The 22,615-nt window shown below is 42.5% G+C and overlaps 1 protein-coding gene across 4 annotated transcripts; it reads left to right on the forward strand.

Moving 5' to 3' along the window:
* The first annotated feature begins 7,260 nt into the window (after positions 1-7,260).
* Positions 7,261-21,718, forward strand: ZNF599 (zinc finger protein 599). Of its 4 annotated transcripts, none has more exons than XM_060131911.1 (5): positions 7,287-7,375; positions 7,571-7,745; positions 9,680-9,806; positions 11,789-11,884; positions 19,392-21,718. In XM_060131911.1, the coding sequence occupies exons 2-5, from the start codon at positions 7,728-7,730 to the stop codon at positions 20,915-20,917; spliced, it is 1,767 nt and encodes a 588-aa protein (XP_059987894.1). In that variant the 5' UTR covers positions 7,287-7,375; positions 7,571-7,727; the 3' UTR covers positions 20,918-21,718. The 4 variants fall into 4 exon arrangements, with proteins under 4 accessions (XP_059987895.1, XP_059987894.1, XP_059987891.1 ...); XM_060131910.1 differs by lacking the exon at positions 7,287-7,375 and adding an exon at positions 7,435-7,491; XM_060131912.1 differs by lacking the exon at positions 7,571-7,745 and having other exon boundaries at positions 7,261-7,375.
* The last annotated feature ends 897 nt before the right edge of the window (positions 21,719-22,615 follow it).

Below are 22,615 nucleotides of genomic sequence, written 5' to 3' on the forward strand. Positions count from 1 at the left end.
CTTGTTATTTCTACTCTGACTGTGGGTCCCTGGCTGCACTCCCCATCCCCCAGCAGTCTCCACATCTCACCCTCTCCACTACTCCTCAGGGCTCTCCCACGTGGCCTATGCTTCATGTGTTGTGACTTGTGCACATTTCTGTTAATAGCCCCTGGACACCAGCAACTCAGCTGTAATCAGATTTTCCCGGGGCCTGGTTCTGCACAGGGTTCGTGTGTTACCGGCAGCCAAGGCCTTGCTAAAAAGTGTTTACAGAGAAGTAACCTGAGAACCCTGCCTCTCCATCCAGTTCCGTGTCCCATCCTTGTATTCTTGGCTTTGGTGAGTATGTGGCACTCTTAAGGCTGCCCCTAGACTCTGTAACCTTTAGAGGCTTACTAGTGCACAGCATGCCTTCCTTACCCTGACCTCAACACCTTCATCTTCCCAACAATCCCATGCCCTCATTCCTGGGTCAGGCATATGTTTGTGATGGGCTGTTTCTTCCCACAAAAGTTAACAATAATTTCTCCAGCATGTCTCAGCTTTCAGTGTTCTGGCACGGAGTGGAGGGTGAGGGGTCCCCTTCTGAGCATAGTAGGAGTGTCGCATGTTAGGAATCCCACTCAGTTAGGTCTTTCCACTCAGAAGACCTACCCCTGTGACATGCATGGTCTACTCTTGAAAAACGTTTTGCACCTGGCTGGATACCAAGCCATACACCCAGGGCAGAGACCACACACTCGTGTGGCATGCGGAGAGGGTTCTGATTTAGTGTAAAAATTCACCGGCAACAGATGCAGCAGAATGTCAAGAAGTCCATCAGAATTCTGGGAGGAGGGAAGGGGCTCCTTTGTAAAGAGCTGTAGAAACATCAGAGAAACCTTTCAGATGCAGGGAGGTTGGGAAGGACTGCTTGGTCACATCAGGCTTTCTCCAGTGTCAGGTCACTCACCAGGGAATGACCAGGAAGGGGAGAAACCTCACAGGAGCATCAAGTGTGCAGTGGCCTTTCCCACTGTGCAAAGGCATTACAAGTGAAGTGAATTTGGAGAAACCTTCAGCTACAATTTCACACTTGGTCAGCACCAGAGAATCCATATTGGAGAAAGGCCTTATGAGTGACGTAGTGGGGAATTCTTTAGACAGACCTCCACTCTCATTGCTCATCAAAGAGCTGACAATCGAGTTGAGCTATGAGTGCAGTGAAAGTGGAAAAGCAAACCTTACATTTCCGAAATAAACTCCTCTCTGTCTTGATGCACAATCCTTTTCATATATTGCTGGATTTGATTTGTTAAAATCTTATTGGGATTTCTGCATGGATGTTCATAAGGAATGTTGGTCTGCATTTTTTTTGTAATGCCTTAGTCTGGTTGTGGTATCAACAGAATGCTAAGTTCACAGAATATATTGGTTAAACATTCCCTACTCTTCCACTTTTTAGAAGAGTTTGTGTAGAATTATTACTTCTTCCTTAAGTGTTTGGTAGAATTCACAGTGAAGCCATTTAAGCCTGCAATTTGCCTTGTGGGAATGTTTCTAAATAGAAATTTAATTTCTATAATAGCTATAGGGCTAAATAAGTTAAATGAGCTTTCATGGTTTGTGTCTTTAAAGGAAATTGTCCATTTCATTTAAGTTTTTCAATTAATGCCATAAAAGAAGTTCACAATATTCCCGCATTAACATTTAATATCCATAGAATCTGTGGTGATGTCTGTTCACTCTCTCATTCTTGATTTCATAATTTGTGTATTCTCTATTTCTTGATAAAATTTGGCTAGAGGTTTATCAATTTTACATATCTTAAGGCTTTTAGTTTCAATGATTTTCTCTAGTTTTGTTTCTTTGTTTCACTGGTTTCCATTTTGATCTTTATTATATCCTTTTCCTGGTTTCTCTTATTTTTCTAATTTCTTAATGTGGAAACTGAGTTCCATGATTTAAGACGTTTCCTTTTTAAAATGTGTTTAATGTGATACATTTCCCTTTAAATACTCTTTTAGCTGCCTCCCACAAATTTTGATATGTTGTGTCTTCATTTCCATTCAGTTCAAAATACTTTCACAGAACAAATATCTTTAAAATTGATAAAGTCTCATTTATCAGTTTTTTCCCTTCTGTCCTGTGCAATCATGTCTAAGAATTCTTTATCTAGGCTTCACCATTTTCTCTATTTTTCTATAAATCTTTCATAGTTTTCCAGGTTCACACATTGTATAATTCCTTGTGTCATTCCTTTTTACGGCTGAATAACATTCTGTTGTATGTTTATAGCACACATTGTTTATCCATCCATTGACAGAAATTTCAATTATTTCCACCTTTTGGCTATTGTGAATAGTGCTGCTATTAACACTGTGTGAAAGTATTTGTTGAAGTACTTGTTTTCAATTCTCTGAGGTGTATACCTAGCCATGGAATCATATGCCATGTGGTAGTTCTATGCTTAACTTTTTGAGGAACCACCAAACTCTTTTTCCACAGCAGCTGACCCATTTTACATTCCCACCAATAATGTACTGATTTTTGCATGTTGATATTGTACCCTGCAACTTTTCTGAATACATGTAGTTTTTCTGGTAGATTCTATGAGACTTTCTATATTTAGAATCATGTCACCTGTGCATAGAGGTAGTTTTACTTTTTCCTTTCCAAATTTAATGCTTTTTGTTTCTTTTTCTTGCCTAATTTCTGGCTAAAACTTCTAGTACATTGTTGAATGATAGTGGTAAAAACAGGAATCCTTGTCTTGTTCCTAATCTTGGGGAGAAAGCTTTCAGTCTTTCACTATCGAGTATAATTTTAACAGTGGCTTTCTTGTAAATACCACTTATCACATTGAGAAATTTTTCCTCTATCTCTAGTTTTCTGAGTGTTTATTACTATTATTGTTATTATAAAAAGGTGTTGGACTTTATCAAATGCATTTTCTTTGTCAATTAAGATTATCATGTCTTTTTCTGTTTATTAATGTGGTCTATTGATTTTATTTTTTCTGTTTTTAATGTTATTTTATTTTATTTATTTTTGGCTGCATTGGGTCTTCATTGCTGCACGCGGACTTTCTCTAGTTGCGGCGAGCAGGGGCTACTCTTTGTTGCGGTGCACAGCCTTCTCATTGCAGTGGCTTCTCTTGTTGTGGATCACTGGCTCTAGGCATTCAGGCTTCAGTAGTTGCAGCACATGGGCTCAGTAGTTGTGGCTCGCGGGCTCTAGAGCACAGGCTCAGTAGTTGTGGCGCACGGGCTTAGTTGCTCCACAGCATGTGGGATCTTCCCAGACCAGGGCTTGAACCCATGTCCCCTGCATTGGCAGGCAGATTCTTTTTTTTTTTTTTTTTTTTTGCAGTATGCGGGCCTCTCACTGTTGTGGCCTCTCCCGTTGCGGAGCACAGGCTCCGGACACGCAGGCTCAGCGTCCATGGCTCACGGGTCCAGCCGCTCCACAGCACGTGGGATCTTCCTGGACCGGGGCACGAACCCGCGTCCCCTGCATTGGCAGGTGGGCCCTCAACCACTGCGCCACCAGGGAAGCCCGGCAGGCAGATTCTTAACCACTGCGCCACCAGGGAAGTCCCCACTTGATATTCTTATATTGAACCACTCTTGCATTCCTGGGATAAATCCACTTGGTTGTGGTGTATAACCCTTTATAAATGTTGGATTTGGTTTTCTAATATTTTGTTGAAGATTTTTGTATCTATTGATATATTCGTAAGGGATATTGGTCTGTCATTTCCTGCTAATATCACTTCTCAGTGTTCTCGTTGGTAAAAGAAGGACAATGGACATTAAGGTACAAACTTCAGGATGGACAGCAGAGTAAACAGAAGCTGACATCATGCAGTCCCCTGCAGGATGGAATAGTCTCACCAGGTTCAAAGGTGGGGAACAACATTCCTGATAAAGGAACTAGCATGTGCCAAAACCCCTGGGCTGAAAAGAGCTTGGTCTAGTGAAGAAAGCAAGTGAAGCCAAAGTGGCTGAAGGAAGAAGGTGCAAGGCAGTGAGATACAGGGCACAGGGGGCTGGGGCATAAGTCTTCATAGGTCATGATGAGAAATTTGGATTTTATGTTAAGTGCTCTGGGAGTCCATAGGAGGTTTTCAGTAGGATAGTGACATGATCTGTTTTTGAAATAATTATAGATTCAAAATAAGTCATAAAGATAGTAGAGAAGTCATGTTACCCTTCACTCAGTTTCTCCCCAATGGTACTTCTTAGGTAATTATTAGAATATCAAAACCAGGAATTTAATCCTCATACAATGTGTGTACATGTAATACTATATCATTGCATCACGTGAAGAATTGTGTAACCACCACTGCAATCAAGATACAGAACCATTCTATCTCCATGAAAATCTCCCTCATGATATCCCTTTATCCCTTTACAGTCTCTCCTCCTCTCTCTCCCTCTCCTCCCTCTCAATGCCACTGAAAGGAGCTTATAATGTCATTCAGTTCCCCTGGAAACAAGAGGAATGGCATGCCATGCAGGGCCACAGGAGATTTTGGTCAGAAACAGAAGCAAGAGCAAGAGATAGGTTTAGGCCACAGACTATTGGGGTTTCCATGAGAAAGGCAAGACAGAGCAAGGTAAACAATGTATATTCAGGAGGTATGGCTGCCCTTAAGAATTGGCTAGCCCTAGGGCTTCCCTGGTGGCACAGTGGTTGAGAGTCCACCTGCTGATGCAGGGGACACGGGTTCGTGCCCCAGTCCGGGAAGATCCCACATGCCGCGGAGCGGCTAGGCCCGTGAGCCATGGCTGCTGAGCCTGCGCGTCCGGAGCCTGTGCTCCGCAACGGGAGAGGCCACAACAGTGAGAGGCCCGCGTACCGCAAAAAAAAAAAAAAAAAAGAATTGGCTAGCCCTAGAAGGGGCAGCTCTGACTGGGGAGAGACTACCCCTCCCAGGGCTAGCCAATTCTTGAGGATAGCAAAGGACTCAGCCCAGAACATGCAAACTAATCAATCCAGAGCTCTACCTCCTCTATCTGCCTGTGTGCCCCAGGAAGCAATATTCCTCTGCCTTAATCATTCCAGGGCCGGGTACCAGGCAACCAGCTACCACACCTATAACTTAGAGCCCATTGAAATTATTCAAACTAGTTGAATTATAAATTGTTTACCCTGCCCTGTCTGTTAGTTTGATAGGAATTATATTAAACCTATTTATCAGTCTGGGGAGATTTGACATCCTCACTGTGTTGTCTTCCAATTCATTAACACAAAATATCTTTCCATCTATTTACATCTTTAACATATTAAAGTATAGATTTATAAATTACTTCCATTTGGACAATATAATGGATTTAGAACAATTGCCCCATATTAAATTATGTGTTATTGAGGATATATATGGTAAGTTCATCTTTCTAACTCAAAAAGGAAATATAATGATTTCATATAGCTAATGAGTGGTTGTATAAATGCACAAACACACCTTTCTTGTATACTTATTCCTTTTATCATTGCAGAATTTTCAACTGGAATTACTTTGACCTTAAACATGATCTTTAGATTGTCATTTTGTGAGGGTTATTTTTCCATTAATTTCACATTTTTGGCCTTAAATGGTCTTATTTCACACTGTTCTTGGAAGGTACTTTGCTGTGCATAGAAATTTCAGCTGGCAGGGGTATTTTTCCCAGTAGTTTATGTCCTTCCATTATGTCTTTGATTGGCAGTTGCATATCAGGTCTGGGTAGAAGCCACATTTAGCTTTGTTTTGAGCTTCCTGATCTTAGAGGAACAAAATGTGGACCAGATGCGTAATATGACACATCACTCTGAGATTCTAAAATTTAAATGAGGTCAGAGACAGGACAGGGTTTTGGCCTGTCACATTAAGGAGTAAGTGAGAGTGTGGAATGTAGAGGATAAATAATAAAAAGGATACCTGATGACCAAATCAAAGGATTGTGCTAGAAAATGGCTGGGTGGTCATCAATCCATTTGGGGACCATGTGAATGAGTTGTGGGTAATGGAATATGGGCAGAAGTGATTGTGAAGCTGTCATCATTATGTTTTCTCATTTCTGCTCCATCCTCGGAATGCCTCTTTGGACTTAATGCTTTCACTTCTCACAACCCCCAGGATTTACTGCCATCTTCTTGTGGACTCTAAATTTGGGTGATGGGTTGACAGTCCCTTGATGAGAACAAGACTTGGTGACCCTGAGACCCTGAGTGTTAGACTTGGCTGTCTCACGACCATTCATTTGTGCCTGGCTGCCCTGAGGGCTGGAAGGGTGAGGTCCTGGTTCCTATGAATTAAAGATGAAAAATAACGTCATCTTAACCAACAAACTAGAAACCATGTCAACTTTACTCTTCACTTAGGCCTGCAGGCAATTACTCCTGGTGATGCTAAATTTTGAATCATGTGGCCTGTAAGGAAGTATCCCTTGGGAAATAGATTTACCTATATTATGAAACTCTGCTGCATGGACCATTAAAAAAAAACAAAATGACGTGAGCCAAATGGTACAACACTGAATTATGTAAAAGTCTTAAACACTACTTAGGAGGCTTCTTGTTGAGCCAGAGCGTCAATATATTTCATGTTTTGACAAATATCACCGAGGACTCTGCAAAGAAGTATATCAGACTTATTCTCACAGCAGCGTATGCCATATCCTTGTGAAGACATTGCCAATAATACTAATATAATACTAAAATGACAGCAAAAGCTCTTAAGTGCTTATCATTATGTTAGGCCTAGTGCTAAGCACTTTTTAGTTATCTCCCAGGAAGTAGATAGTTTTGTCTCATTCACTGGAATTTAAAGAGTCCGGTTTTTAACTGTGTTGGAGCATTAAAATCCCCTGGAGGGCTTAGGCACAGGTATGAGGGCCCCACCCAAGAGTACATGATTCAGTATGTTTGAAGTGGGGTCTGAGGCCTTGTATTTGTAACAAATTCCCAGGTAATGCTGATGTGGTCTGTGGGTTGGAAACCACGGATTAGGGGAACACTTTAAATTACTATCTTAAAGAATAATCTTCATTTTTCATTGTAAATCCTGGCTCAGACAGGTGAAACGCTGGGGCAGGAGTACAGTGCGGAAGGTCAAGGCATGGGTCACGTATTACAGATCTTTAAGGGCGGGGCATTGCCTGAAGGGACAAGGAAATCTGCGTGCCTTTAAGAAGAAACGAGGCCACGCCCCCTCTTTGGAACCTCAGGGTACAGTTTTCACAGAAAACAGGAAGTGAGCTCCCCAGTTCACCGGATGCAGTCAGAAATTACGTTACCCACAAGGCAGTGCCTCGAACGTCGGCGGCGGGCGCTGACTCAATGACTGACGGCGGAGACCGGTATTCCCTGCTGCAGCTTGGGCGGAGCTTCTGGCGTCGGGTCTCAGGACGTCGTTTGGAAGTGGCCGGTATGTCCTTACTGGCCTTTCTGGCTGGAGCACTGGGCATTGGCCGCTTCTTAGAAAAAGGTCTTTAAGACCGAGCAAAGGACCGCGAGGAGAATGGGACCCACCTCTACGCTTTTGTATGAGCCGTGACCCCCTCTCGAGCGGGTTGTCAGCCGAGCACTCTCCGAGCTCGTTCCCAGCTTTCGGTCTCCGCAGGTCCCGGAGGCGGCTCCCGGGGCCTTGTGCTCACCCCGCACCGCGGACACTCAGGTCCCAGGTGCCCCCGCCCAGGGCTGGCCTGAGGAGTCGGCTGAGCCCGCTGGACCGGCTTTTGTCGCCGCCTCTCGTCGTCCCACTCTGCCCACTGGGCCCCATGGCGGCGCCGGAGCTGGTGAGTGGAGGGTTCCGCAGGCCCATGTGCGCTGGGGTCGCTGTCAGCACAGTTCCACTCGCTATGATATGGGGAATCCTGGGACTTTTCGCCTTTTCCTCTTAATACTGTCGGATCTGGAGGTCCAGTGAGAATGGGGTGTGGGAACGACAGTGCTAATCACTTCCAATCCAGGCTTCTGAATCCGGGCCAGGGGTTCAGGTGTGGAGAGGCACCCATTTCTGGCTCTAACCTTGAGCTTGTCGATTGGCCTCCATTCCCTTGGCCTCCATTCCCTCGGGTCTAAAATTGGACTATTAACTATTTTTCTCTTTCGGTTGAGGGAACTGGAGAGGATATGCGTGTGACGTGTGACCTTCAGTGCTCAGCAGGACCCAGAGAGCATCACTCTCGATGTGGTTTCCAGAGAGGGACTCTCCTGGTCCTGCTATTATCTTAGTCTCACACCCAGGTGGAGTCTGACCCTCAGGCCTCCCTGCCTCGGGCCTCAACCCAGCTGAAAGCTGGGAGACTGGGATGAGAGAGCCTCTAGAGCAGAGGTGAGGTGGGAGCAGCGTTTTTGGAATTGCTGCTCCTCTAATAGGAGTAGAAGTTCCCTGGACAGACCAGAAGACAAGCCAGTCACTGAATTTATCTTTGCAGATGCCATCTGGGTACTACAAGTGAAGTTGGCTTGCCACTTATGGCAGTGAACCCATTTTCCTAGCACATTTACTTATATTTGAAAAGTGAATCCATTACAGTATTCCTTAATGACAGTGCATAGGAATGTTGTTTCTCAAGGCATGTAAACACATGGACAGGCCTTAAGTTATTCTTCAGCATGCCACCTTGTTTGCTCTCATCATAGCTCAGATCACCTTCAGAACTTCTCTTATTTACCCATTTTTCCTCACCTGACTTGCTCCCTAACTTCATTCCAGCCTTGTTCCACATCCACTCAGAGAGGTCTTCCCCAGTTGCCCCATCTAAAGTCTCCCGTATCGTAAAGTCTCCCATAATCTTTGTAGTCATCTCACTCACTTTTGGGGTATTTTTCGGAGCCCTTAGGGCCATATGACTTTATCTTGATCATTTATTATTTTCTTGTCAAGGATCTTTCCTTGACAAGAGTGTGAGCCCTGTTCTCTGCTTTATCCCCAGGCTTAGAAGAGTGCTGGGCCTGTACCAGGTGTTCAGTAAGCAGTTGATGAATGAAAGATTCTACCGTCTGGGGCTCCCATCATACTTAAATCTAACTCCCCCACCGTGGCTGAACCAGAGGGACCTGGTTTCAAATCTTGCCCCTTCTCATTAGACCTATGACTCTGGGCAGCTTGACTTTGAGTCCCCATTTGCTGAGTGTGAAATGGAGACAGTGATGGTGTTTACCCCATGGGCTGCAGGAGGATTAATGAAATTCACAAATACACACTGAGCACTGACATGTGCTGGGCACTGCAGTGTTTGCTTTATGAACATTTTCGCTTAAATTCCCACAACAACATGGTGAAGTTGGTAATGTGGAAATTGAGGCTCAAAGAAATTAGCATCAAAGGCTGGATTTAAGCCCCAGGAAGTCTAGCTCCAGATCTAGAGACTTTTAGTTGCTTTAACACAGCATCTAAAGCCCTTAGGTGCAGGCAAACAGTGCAGACCAGTGAGGCTCAGCTGCTGCTGTGTTATCATTACTTGAATTACAGTAATGGACTCACAGTCCACACAAGATTACCACTGTTTGTGTCACTCCCCAGTGGATTCCCATATAGGTGGCTTTTCTCTCCTGCACCTTTGTATTCTGTCAAAGGCACCGTCTACCTCCCTCCTGAGCCCAGCACAGACCTTGGTTCTCAGGAGATACTCAGTGATTCAGGCCTTGGGTCTCTCTGGACTTTTGCCACTAACCAAGCAGTAGACTCATACAGGCACCCCACCACTTCTGTTTGACTTTCCAGGCATTGGTATCATTTGAAGATGTGGCTGTAACCTTCACTGGGGAGGAATGGAGACATTTGGACCTGGCCCAGAGGACCTTATACCAGGAGGTGATGCTGGAGACTTGTGGCCTCCTGGTCTCACTGGGTAAGGCCTCACCTGTGTGGTACCCACAGCCTCTTTCATTCCACTCTCTGTCTCTAAGCATGGCTGGTTGAGAAGACCTGAGGAACCTGCCTTCCCTTCTCCCTCCAGCCCCAGCATGTTCTTATCTAACCTCCTCTTGCTTGCTTTCCTTGTCTGCATCAAGGATTGTTGTACAACAAACGCAATTCTTCTCAACACTTTTACCCAAGTGTCCAACATAAGCTGACCTCAATCTGACATTCTTATTCCAGATTCCCATGATCTGGAATCCAGCTTGATTGGGTCAAATGTCCTCAGAGCCCAGTTAACAGGACCTGTGGTTAATGGGACGTTCTCCAAGAACATGGTGAATTAGACAGACAGGAAGCTATTTGTCATCAGTGCTACTGGTATCTTTCTAAGCAACACAATCTCAGCTAAAAGACTTCTTTGACCCCTGGTACCTGCACAGTCGTCCCTTACGTCCTAAGGCCTGTGCCTTGCTTCTCTGAGGCTATGGGAGTTAATTTTAGAGAGTACACAGACATATTTTCAAATGGCATTGATGGGCGTCTGAGAAGGCTATTTCTTTTTCCCTTCTTTCCTGCCTCTTGACTGTTGTTGAGAGAGTCTGGGCTTAGTGCAGAGCCTTCAGCGTTCACATGGCTGTTGGCTGATTTCCCTTCAGCAGAAAGAACAGTCGCAGGACTCACAGGCTTGAGTCGGCAGCATGAGCTTGCTGGGACCATGATTATTTTTGTTTTATCATATTTTTATAGTAACCTTCCACTTAGCCCCAGTGAACTAGTATCTGTAAAGTGCTTAGAATAGAACTGGGAACACAGCAAGTGCCACACACGCATTTGTTATATATAATAAATTAATAAATCCCAAGTGTTCTCCCACCTAAACCTTAAATGTCCACTTTATCCAGAAATGGTTACCTCTGACAGGTCTCTCCCAGCCTCATGTCCACATAGTCTCTCCCAGGAGGTCAGTCATCAGTGAAGTAAATCCAGTGTTATTTTATGACAATTGTGATTAGTTGTTGAAAGGAGACATCTGGGGAATAGTATTCCAGGTGGAGGGACCAACACGAGCCAAGTCCCTGAGGGGTCAGGGAGCTCAGGTCCAACAGAGGCGAAGGAATATCTGGTTCTCCTTTTCCATGGCCCCATCACTGAGCTTGGTGCCAGGCGTATGGCAGACATCGGTGAACATTTGCTCAGTGACAGCTGGGTGCACTCTGGCTTGCAGTACAGGATTTTCTAATCAGAGTTTCTGTGGTCCTGGTTTCTAAGTCATTGACTTCTCTCCAGAGTCCTCCTGTCCCTTAGCCTTCGAATTTGGCAAAATATATTTGGCTGCATGTACCAGAAAACCACCTCATACAGGTTTCACCCTGAAAAAAGTTTATTACTTCACCTAATGAGAAGCCCTGAGGTGGTGCTGGCTCCTGGGTTGGTATCTACCAACCCAGTTGTCTCTGTTTGTCTGCTTTCTCTCCTTGGCCCAGATCATCAGGCCAGCATCCTTGAAGTGGCCACAGGATGATGCAGCAGCAAGTAAGGCAGCAGGTCCCCACATTCAGCCCTGTCTTCCCAACCTGGATTGAAGGCTTTTTCTTAAGAATGGGTAGCAATTTAGGTCATGGCCTACCTCAGATAACTGACTATCAGTTGAGTTAGTCTAGTGTTTTTAGCCATCCTTGGCTAAATCCACCAGAATCACCTGGGGAGCTTTGAAAACAACCAGAGCTCAGTTTTTATGCCCAGAGATTTGGTTTAATTTGTTCTGTGTTTAGAACCAGGCATGTCTAAGTAGTTCTGATGCATGGGAAGGTTGAATCTTATCGATTTAATTAGGGAAAACCGTCTGGAAGGAGTCATCCCCTTTCTGGGGTTTCATGGTGATGTGTTAAAGGTGTACACTCCAGTATACTTGAGAGTTTTCCTTTTGTCTTTACCTATATACCCATGCCCCATTTATTTCTCCATGCACAGGGTATCCTGTTCCCAAACCAGAGCTGATTCACCTACTGGAGCATGGGCAAGAACTAAGGACAGTGAAGAGAGGCCTCTCCAGAAGCACCTGTACAGGTGGGTGGCATGGCAGCTGGCAGACAACCAGGGAATGACTGTGTCTGAAATTCCATGGGCAGTTTCTTATTGCAGGCTTCCTGGGGTCTTAGGTGGTCATGGAGCACTTTGAACTGTGTTTCCTCTGTCTTCCCAATCCCATCACACTCTTTGCCTTTACTAGGGTTGAAATGTGGTATACTGGGTAAGAGATGGGCTGTAAACTTGGCCACTTACTAGCCTCATGACCCTGGGGAAGTTGCATGATCTCCCTGTGCCTTTGATATCAACTCAAGGCTGAGTTGGTGCTACCTGCTATAAGAGATAACTCCAAAATCTTGGTGAGTCAACTGGTTAAGACTGTTTCTCATTTGTGCCATGGTGGGTCAGCAGGGGAGCTCTGTACCACATATCTGTTCAGGGACCCAGGTGTATTCTATTGTCAGTATGTGGCTGTAAGGTGGCCCTGGTATCATCCAGCTGGCCAAGAGGAACAGGAGAGAAGGGGAGTAGTCATATCCACTTGCATACACAGTCACTTCCATTCACATTCCATTGACAAGAACTGGGCATTAGGCTACGTGTTTTGTCATAGAAATGTGGTTTAACCTTGTGCCCAAGGACAAAATACCAGGGATATGATGAACATATACTCAGTTTGCTAAACTTAGCCTATATTAGAAAAAGATAGAGTAATAATAGTTTCTGTATCACTGTATTGTTTGGGAATGTAATTAGATAACTTGAAACTGCTTATTAGGACATTGCCTGACCCAAAGTTAGTGGCTTAATAAATTTACCTACTAGTAATATTCATATATTATTACTCATAATGAATAGAGAACAGTGATATCTCAAACTTCCTTCCAGATTCAGAAAAGACAGTCCTTTCTTTTTCTGAAGATTACTACTTCCAACTATATTTTGCATTCCCACTCTTCTACCTGCATCCAATCATTTATTTATCTATACACCCCTGCATGCATCCATCCTTCCATTTGTAAATGAGATGTTCAGAAGCAGTCCCTAGCCTTGTCATCTTCCTACCCTCCTGTCTTGTAAAACCTCAAGGGGACATTTGCCTTTGTCAGCTCCACTTCAAGTGTGTGGATAGCACTGACGCAGATTCATGATCTCTCCCCACTAGGGTTCCTTCAGGCTGCTCAGCCAGCCAGTGAGTATCTCTGGCCAGCGCCTCCTCAGCCCTGCTGAGTCTGTCTCAAGCCTTCACCCCTTCCCGCAGTTCTCCATCTTCACTTGAATGTTTCAAAGGCACTTCACACCCATCATGCCTAAAAAGGACTTCATGATCTTGCCCGTTCCTCTCGTCTCCCCATTTCAATTCATGGCCTTGCCATTCACTAAGATGAGAAAGCCAAAAACAAACTTGAACAACCCCTCAACACCTCCATTTTCATCATTCCCAATATCCAGCCATCCCTGAATCTTGATCATATTTCATCATACGTTTCTCCTGAATGCATCGTCTCCACCAATTCCATCAGTTCCAGCACCATCACCCTAGTCCAGGCTATAATCATCTTTTGCCTGCATGATGCTAACAGATCCCTAACTGGTCCCCCCCATATCTGCTCTGTGCCTCTGATCAGCTTTATGTCTTACATCCACTTCCCCGTCTACTCACACCTTATTCCAAATATCACCACCTCCCTAGCCACTGAGATCTCAGCATATGACCTAGTTCATTTTGAAAATAAAGGCCATTCACTTGTTTTTCTTGCCTTCTAACCCTTACTTATTTATCCCTGTGGGTTCCTTCTCACCTCTCAGAAGAGTTCTCATCCCCAGCCATGGCTAATTCCCCAAGCAGCATCTAGGTCATACCTTCACTTACCTTCTCAGGTGTATTAGTTATCTGTTGCTATATAGCAATATTAAAAATCACTCATTATTTAATATTAAAATATCACTCATGTATTATCTCTCATCTGTGGATCAGAAATCCAGGCACAGCTTAGCTGGGTCCTCTGCAAAGCTGCAATCGTAGGCCGCTTGCAGCATGTCAGCTTACTTCTTCAAATCAAGTAATGGTGTGAGAGACTCCAGCAAGAGAGATCTTACACATATACTTTATCTCTTACATCTTACATTCTGTCACCTTTGTTATATTCTATTCTTTAGAAGTAAATCAAGGTCCTACTAGGATTCAGGCAGAGGGTATCAAAACTGTGTGAACACCATGAGGCAGGGATTATGGGGAACCATACATGAGTCTGTCCACTGCATCAGGGAATGTGCATCTTCATTTATTTCCTACCTCTTGTATAACTCCATCTTCTCTCTACTCAACATAAAAAACGTGGTCAAGTTTCTGACACTTCAGGGAAACATTTAAAAAAAAAAAATGCTCTTGGCTCTCCAGTGCCCTCCAAAAGTTGTTGACTCTATTTCAGCTGAACTACCAAGCTTCTTCGAGGACTTTTCTCATTCTCAGAAGAGACATCTACACAGACCTCCCCTTTACTATTTTCTGTAATTTTTGTACTGAGGGGTAATTTACACATAGTGAATGTACAAATCTTAAAGTTCATCATCATGAAATTTTACATATATATAAGCCAGAGTATCCACCACACAGGATAAGAAATATAGTATTTCCAGCACCTCTCAGGCTTTTTGTACTTCTCTCCTTATTAATATCCCCTTCTACAAAAGTAACCAGTGTTTAGACTCTGTCACCATAGAGTAGTTTTGAAGGTTTATAAATGGAACTCCACAGTACACAATATTGCTATCTCTGTCTTCTTTTGATAATCATTATGACTCTGGAATTTACCCATGTGGTTGCATATATTTGGAGTTAGTTTCTCGCTGTGCAATATCTCAATGAATTAATAGATTATATATACCTGTTTTCCTGTTGATGGACATTTGGCTGTTCTCCATTTTTGGAATATTATGAAGAATGCTGCTATGAATATTCTTGATCATATTATTTGTTGGCTATAAGCATGCATTTCTGTTGGGAGTATACATACGAGTGGACTGGCTGGATCATGGTGTAGTTACATGATTAGCTTTAAAAGAAGCCATCAATCAGTTTCAAAGTGACTGCACCGTTTCACATTCCCACCAGCCACGTGTAAGAGTCCTCATTGCTTCAGATACTAGTGAGCAGGTGGTATCTGCCCCTTTACTCTTTGAGTAGGGGTATTTCTCAGCACCACAGTACTAAAAATGTTCTTACAGGTTATTGTTGACATTCTGATGGCCAAATGCAACAACTGTGATAATGATAGGAGACAGTGGTCTAAAATTCACAGAACACTTGCCATGCACTGTGATGATTGATTTACATTTTCTCATGTAACCTTGTTATGAACTGAATGTCTGTGTCCTCCCAAAATTTGTATGTTGAATCTCTAACACCCCAATGTGATGAAATTAAGATGTGGGGCCTTTGGGAGGTGATTGGGTTTAGATGAGGATGGAGCACCCATGATGGGATTAGTGTTCTTATATGAAGATAAAGAGACCATGGCCTTTCCTAGGTGTGGTGTGTGGTGCTGGGGGTGGTGGGGAAGAGATGGAGAGTTCTCTGGTGTCTCTTCTTTTTTTTTTTTAATATTTATTTATTTATTTGGCTGTGTTGGGTCTTAGTTGCGGCACGCGGGATCTTCATTGCCGCGTGCAGGATCTTCGTTGCAGCATGCGGGATCTTTAGTTCCAACACGTGGGAATCTTTTAATTGTGGCATGCAGAATCTTTAGTTGTGGCGTGCGGGATCTTTAGTTACAGCATGAGGGATCTTTAGTTACGACATGAGGGATCTTTCGTTGTAGCATGCGAGATCTAGTTCCCTGACTAGGGATCGAACCCAGGCCCCCTGCATTGGGAGTGAGGAGTCTTAACCGCTGGACCACCAGGGAAGTCCCTTGGTGTATCTTCTTATAAGGATACTAATCCTCTCAGGTCCCTACCCTTATGACCTCATTTAACCTTAATTACTTCTGTAAAGTCCCTATCTCCAAATACACATTGGAGGTTAGGGCTTCAACACATGAATTTTGGTGGAACACAAACATTCAGTCCATACCAAAATTTGTTTTTTGAGTAAATACAGGGCTGTTCAGATATTCTGTTTTTTCTTGTATCAGTTTTGGTAATTTGAGTCTTTTAAGGAATTTGTCCACTTCATCTAATTATTCTATCCATTACTTTTTAAGATGGTTTCATCTCAAAATGGTAAATTTTATGTTATGTATATTTTACCACAATTTAAATTTTAGGTATGTATTGTACATATCATTTTTATAATGCCATTAAAAACTGACATTCTTGGGCTTCCCTGGTGGCGCAGTGGTTGAGAGTCTGCCTGCCGATGCAGGGGACACGGGTTCGTGCCCCGGTCCGGGAAGATCCCACATGCCGCAGAGCAGCTGGGCCCGTGAGCCATGGCCACTGAGCCTGCGCATCCAGAGCCTGTGTTCTGCAATGGGAGAGGCCACAACAGTGAGAGGCCCGCGTACCGCAAAAGATAAAAATAAAAAACAACTGACATTCTCAAAAAAATAAAGATTGTTCATCGTACTTGTGTGTGTATGGTTTGCTTTTTTATTTGAATACTATAAAAAGTATCCATTTATGTTGTTGTATAGGATTTGTACTTTTCATTTAACAGTACATTACTAAGATTCATGATGCATGAAGCTATAGTTTACTCATTTTTTTCTTCTGTGGTCATTTATATGAGTATAACACAATGTATTCATCCATTTTCATGGGAATTTTCTTGTTTCTAATTTTTTGTACCCACAGACAATACAGCCATGAAAATTCACATGCGTGTGTTCTCACAAACATGTAGGAATTTCTCTTAGTAATATTCCTAGTACTAGAATTTGGGGATTATAAGTTAAGCAAAAGGAGAACTTTACTAGATGATGCCCTGTTGTTTTCTAAAATGGTTATTTATACCCAGTTACACTTCACCTGCCTTGTATGAACAATTCCATGGATCCATACCCTCTCTAACACTTGATAAGTTTTTTCAATCAGGTGAATATAAAATGGTCTCTCACTGTAGTCTTAATTTGCCCTTCCCTCATATCTAAGAAATTTGAGTTATCTCTTCATATGTTGATTGGCCGATATACATCTGTGAAATATCAGTTCATAATACGTTCAGTTTTCATTTTGGGTGTGGAGTGTTGAAGTCCCCAGCTGTAATTGTAGTTTTGTCTATTTCTCCTTTCAACGCAGTTTTTGGTTTGTATATTGTGAGGCTCTTATATTTGGTACATACAGATTTAGGATTGTTATGTCTTCCTGGTGGATTAATCTTTTTATCATTATATAATGTCCCTCTTTGTCCCATTTTCTTTGCTCTGTAGTCTGTTAATATAGTCCTGATGTTAATATAGCCATCTTTCTTTGTTTACCTTTTTAAAAATTATATTTAGTTTAGTCAGATTGATTAGTCTTTTATAAAGAATGCTTCTGTATGTTTATGAAATCTTCCTTTTCCCCAAGATCTAAAAGATAGTCATTTTCACTATTTGTTAAAAGTTTTTAATCTTTAGCTTCTAACAGTTAAGTCTTAATCAGTCTGGAATCAATTTTTTGTTTTGTACAAGATAGAAATACAATTTCATTTTCTTCCATTGTGGCAAATAATTTTTCTACATTCATTTATTGAATACAGTCAAGCCCCCTACATATGACCAAGTTCTGTTCCAAGAGCACGTTCATAAGTCCAATTTGTTTGTAAGTCCGACAAAGTTAGCCTAGGTACCCAACTAACACAATTTGCTATATAGCACTGTACTGTAATAGGTTTACAAGACTTCTCACACAACTAATACATAAAAAAACACAAAAAATAAAACATTTTTAATCTTACAGTACAGTACCTTGAAAAGTACAGTAGTATAGTACAACAGCTGGTATACAGGAGCTGGCATAGAGTGAACTGGCAAGAAGAGTTACTGACTGGAGGAGGTGGTAGATGGTAGAGCTGAAGGATCATCAGCAATAGGAGAAGAGCAAGCTGCAATTTCACACCTGACATTGATGGCACAGGTTCTGGTTCCGTGCTGGATTCAATTCTGTCTACCCTCTTGAAAAAAATGATCCAATGATGTCTGGATAGTAGCTATTTTTTTCTTGTCATAGATGACACAGTAGCACTGGATTGCATTCTGAATGGCTGCTGCAGTCTTTGTGTACTGTTTACGTTTGGGTCCTGTGCCTCAAAGACTAACAGTGCCTCCTCAAATAAAGAAAATTCCCTTGCCATTTCCTGCATCATGAATCTCTTTGGTTCTTCAGTTACTACTTCTTCCTGTTGTCTCTCTTCATTCTTTCTCTGAGCCTCCAATTCCATCCAGTCTTCATTAGTAAGCTCCTTGTTCGCATCTTTGAAAGTTCACAACTTGAAGGTTCGTATGTAGGGGACTTCTTGTATTCCTTCCTTTTTCTACTGGTGTCTCTGCTGCTTTTGTCATATATCAAAGTTCCATATATACATTTCTGAGCTCCCAATTCTGTTTTTTCCTTTGACAATTTGATAGCTTATCTTATATCTATGCTACATCACACTGCCTTGGTGTGTATGATTTCATCATAATCCTAATTCCTCAAAGGGCAAGTCCCCTTGCTTTATTCTTCTTCAGAGATATCCTGGTCTCTCTGTTATTTTATATAAATTCCACAATCAGCTTGCCAATAACCATGAAAAACCCTACTGGGATTTATCTGAAGTTGTATTAAATTTATAGATGAATTTGAGGGAAATTGGCAACTTTATATTATTAATCTTTTTTCATATAAATCTTCATTAATGTGATATGTTTTCTGGTTTACTTCATCTAAATGTTACCTATTTTGAGTTTGTTCACCTAGTCTTTATTAAATATAATAGACTCAATATTTGCACCCAGTTGCTTATCACTGCCCCTGCCCCAACTTTCACACACTCCAGAATCCTAAGATTTTGTTTCTCCTCTTTCCCTGCCTCCCTCTCCACCATCCTGTCATCCTCTTCTCTTTGCCTGGCATTCAACATTCTCTCAAAACCCCGAACCTTTGTACATTCAGTCATCTGCTACAATTTTTCTCCTAATCCCTCTGTCAGGGAATTCCTCCTCATCTTTAGAAATAAGCTCATGTAGCACCTTGTCCAGGTAGCCTCCACTGACCTCTTTCTGTCTTCCATCTGGGCCAAGTTAGGTCCACCTTCCCTGTGCTGTCATAGCACTATGAGATGTTGGAACACAGTCATTATCATTACTCTGTCCACCCTACCCCATTCTGGAGAGTGAGGAGGAGTCTCCACTCCAGATTTTCTATTCTGTACCAGATTTTCCTCCTGGGTTACCTTTTAAAGATGTCAAGAGTCCAAGGATCAGTAAAGAAAGAAATTTTAAACCTGGGTTTAAAAGATGTAAAAATGCCATAAACAGTAGAGGCTTTATTTTCACCTTCATTCTTCCACTAAAGTGGTAATTTATTTTGTTCTGTGTTGACATCACTAATAGGCACTTTTCTTATATTGGATTTCCTTCAGGTGAAAAAGCAAAACCTGAGATCACAGAGCTTACTGCTTCTCACCTGGTCCTCACTGAGGGAGCCCCTTTTGAGGAACGAGTGACACATGGAGCCTCAAGGCATTCCAGGCTGGAGCAAGCAGGGGATCAGGAAGAACTGTCAGAAATGCAGGAAGGGAACTTGAGGCCAGGAACAGACATCCACAAGGAGACATGCCCTAGGAAGTTGAGCCATAAACATGATGACTTTGAGACAGATGATAGTCTTTATTTAAGGGTTTTACAGGAGCGAGTCACTACACGAGATGCTCTGCATGAACATGATTCCCAAGAACCAGGAGGAGACCCTGTTACTGATGCAAGGAATGATCTCTACAGATGCAAGGAATGTGGAAAAGGTTTTAGCAAGAATTGGGCCCTTGTTCGGCATCAACAGATTCACGCTGGAGTGAAGCCTTATGAATGCAGTGAATGTGGGAAAGCCTGTCGTTATATGGCAGACTTCATTCGACATATGAGGTTTCATACAGGGGAAAAGCCATACAAGTGTATTGAGTGTGGGAAGGCCTTCAAACGCAGGTCTCACCTCACAGAGCACCAGCGTATTCACACTGGAGACAAGCCCTTTGAGTGCAAAGAATGTGGTAAAGCTTTCACCCACCGCTCCTCTTTCATCCAGCATAATATGACTCACACTAGAGAAAAGCCCTTTTTGTGCAAAGAATGTGGGAAAGCTTTTTACTACAGCTCTTCCTTTGCTCAACACATGAGGATTCACACTGGAAAGAAACTTTACAAGTGCAGTGAATGTGGAAAGGCCTTTACTCACCGCTCCACTTTTATCCAGCATAATATGACCCACACAGGAGAAAAACCCTTTTTGTGCAAAGAATGTGGAAAAGCTTTCTGCCTGAATTCATCCTTCACTCAACACATGAGGATTCACACTGGAGAGAAACCCTATGAGTGCAGCGAATGTGGAAGGGCCTTTACTCACCGCTCCACTTTCATTCGGCATAAGAGGACCCATACTGGAGAGAAGCCCTTTGAGTGCAAAGAATGTGGGAAAGCCTTTTGTGACAGCTCTTCCTTAATTCAACACATGAGGATTCACACTGGTGAGAGGCCCTACGAGTGCAGTGAATGTGGAAAGGCCTTTACACACCATTCTGTTTTTATCCGACATAATAGGACCCATAGTGGAGAAAAACCCTTGGAATGTAAAGAGTGTGCAAAAGCATTTTACTATAGCTCTTCCTTTACTCGCCACATGAGGATTCACACTGGAGAAAAGCCTTATGTATGCAGAGAATGTGGAAAGGCCTTTACCCAACCTGCAAATTTTGTTCGGCATAATAGGATCCACACTGGAGAAAAACCCTATGAGTGCAAAGAATGTGAAAAGGCCTTTTGTGACAACTTTGCCTTAACTCAACACATGAGAACTCACACTGGAGAGAAACCCTTTGAATGTGGTGAATGTGGGAAGGCCTTCAGCCATAGTTCATCCTTCATTCACCATCGAAAGATTCACACCAGAGTTTAAAAGATGTAACAAGGCCTTTTGCAAATGTGTTCACTGCAGTCAATTTTAGTGAACTCTTACTGGTGAAATACCTTTCCTTTTGAGTATAACTATTCAGGGAAGTCTTTTGGCCAGAGAAATATCTTACTCAGTATCTGGAGAGAAACGTCATAATTTTCATCTCTGTGAAAGCTTTTTGTGGCAGGTCATCTAGAAATTGACCCAGCCTGCAGCTCTACACTACACCTGAGAATCATCCATGAGAGAGACTCAGTGGTTGTCATGCATTTGAGGAAAATGTCAGCAACAGTTCTTCCTATGTTTATACTATAAATCCATCTCAAGAATATTTTAAAAGAACAAAGAGATGTAGAAGAAAGGAAAGAGAAATGCATGTGTGGCTGCTTTCTGATTTCCCTGCCAGCCTATGACAATTTGTCAATTGCGTGTGTGCACATGCAGAGGGGATGAAGAGGGAGAGATCAAAAGGCCTCATCACCTTTATGTGTTTTCTTATATATCCATAGTCAGGAGAATTGGACCATTGGGGCAGCTCTGCTAACATTTATTAAAAGTTCTTTGTTACAAAACACTGTCATGTCTACCCTTGAATATAAGGCCTGAGTCATGAAATACATATGCATACACACCTACATATGCAGTCAGTTCTTCTAATTCATGGTAGTTATATTCTATAAATTCACCACAAACACTGAACTAGTGAATACTGAACCATTGCTCCCAGTGGCAATACAGGTTTAAGTTCCTGTGAGCCTCTGTTCACATTTTCATCAACCAATCAGTACATAATCTTTTTATTTTTTTTTTGGCTGCATTGGGTCTCCACTGCTGTGCATGGGCTTTCTCTAGTTGTGGCAAGCGGGGGCTACTCTTTGTTGCAGTGCATGGGCTTCTCATTGTGGTGGCTTCTATTGTTGTGGAGCACGGGCTCTAGGCATGCAGGCTTCAGTAGTTGTGGCATGCGGGCTCAGTAGTTGTGGCATACAGGCTTTGTTGCTCTGTGGCATGTGGGATCTTCCCGGAGCAGGGATTGAACCCATGTCCCCTGCATTGGCAGCGGATTCTTCACCACTGTGCCACCAGGGAAGTCCCAATACATAATCTTATATGGAATTTTTTTCTGTTTTTAAAGACACCTTATTTAATAAATGTTTCTTATGTTACATCCAATATTTCCTTAAAATAAAAAATATTTTAATTATATCATTTTTGTGTATTGTTACTGTACTGCTTTAACTTTTTCACTCAGTCATACATACAAACAATACACATATGCAGTACTCATATAAAATAAACATGTAAACACTATACAGTACACTGCTCTACAGTACAGTCATGCAAAGAAAGTCCTAGAAACAACTAAAAATTAACCAAAATTAAAAACATTAACTAAAACTCTGATTTTGATAGAACTGCAGGATGTGTGATGGGGCAGTGCCCTGAGTGGATTAATCTCCTGACCTTGGCTTGACCCAGGAAAACCAAAGGAGAGGTTGTTGCCTTGTTTTGCCATCTCTTCCAGGTCTTTGTTGGTGGGTTCCACTTCCTTCTCTGCCAGAATTTCTTCCATGTCTTCCGTCATGTCATTGAAGCCTTTTTTACTTATATGCCATGTGATATGCATTATGTGTTTGACACTGTCCTTTATATTTTCTGTAACACCTTCAAAGCCTTTGAAATTTTTTAGGCAGTCTGGCG

Source organism: Lagenorhynchus albirostris, chromosome 19 (assembly GCF_949774975.1).
Source record: "Lagenorhynchus albirostris chromosome 19, mLagAlb1.1, whole genome shotgun sequence".
In the NCBI taxonomy this organism is placed as follows: domain Eukaryota; kingdom Metazoa; phylum Chordata; class Mammalia; order Artiodactyla; family Delphinidae; genus Lagenorhynchus; species Lagenorhynchus albirostris.

What these genes read in the sequence shown, in the direction of transcription:
- ZNF599 (XM_060131908.1), top strand. Translation starts at nt 7,494, where the DNA reads ATGAGCCGTGACCCCCTCTCGAGCGGGTTGTCAGCCGAGCACTCTCCG. An exon ending in CCATGGCGGCGCCGGAGCTG is followed by an intron (nt 7,746 to 9,679) that starts GTGAGTGGAGGG and finishes TTGACTTTCCAG; the next exon opens with GCATTGGTATCATTTGAAGA. An exon ending in CTCCAGAAGCACCTGTACAG is followed by an intron (nt 11,885 to 19,391) that starts GTGGGTGGCATG and finishes GATTTCCTTCAG; the next exon opens with GTGAAAAAGCAAAACCTGAG.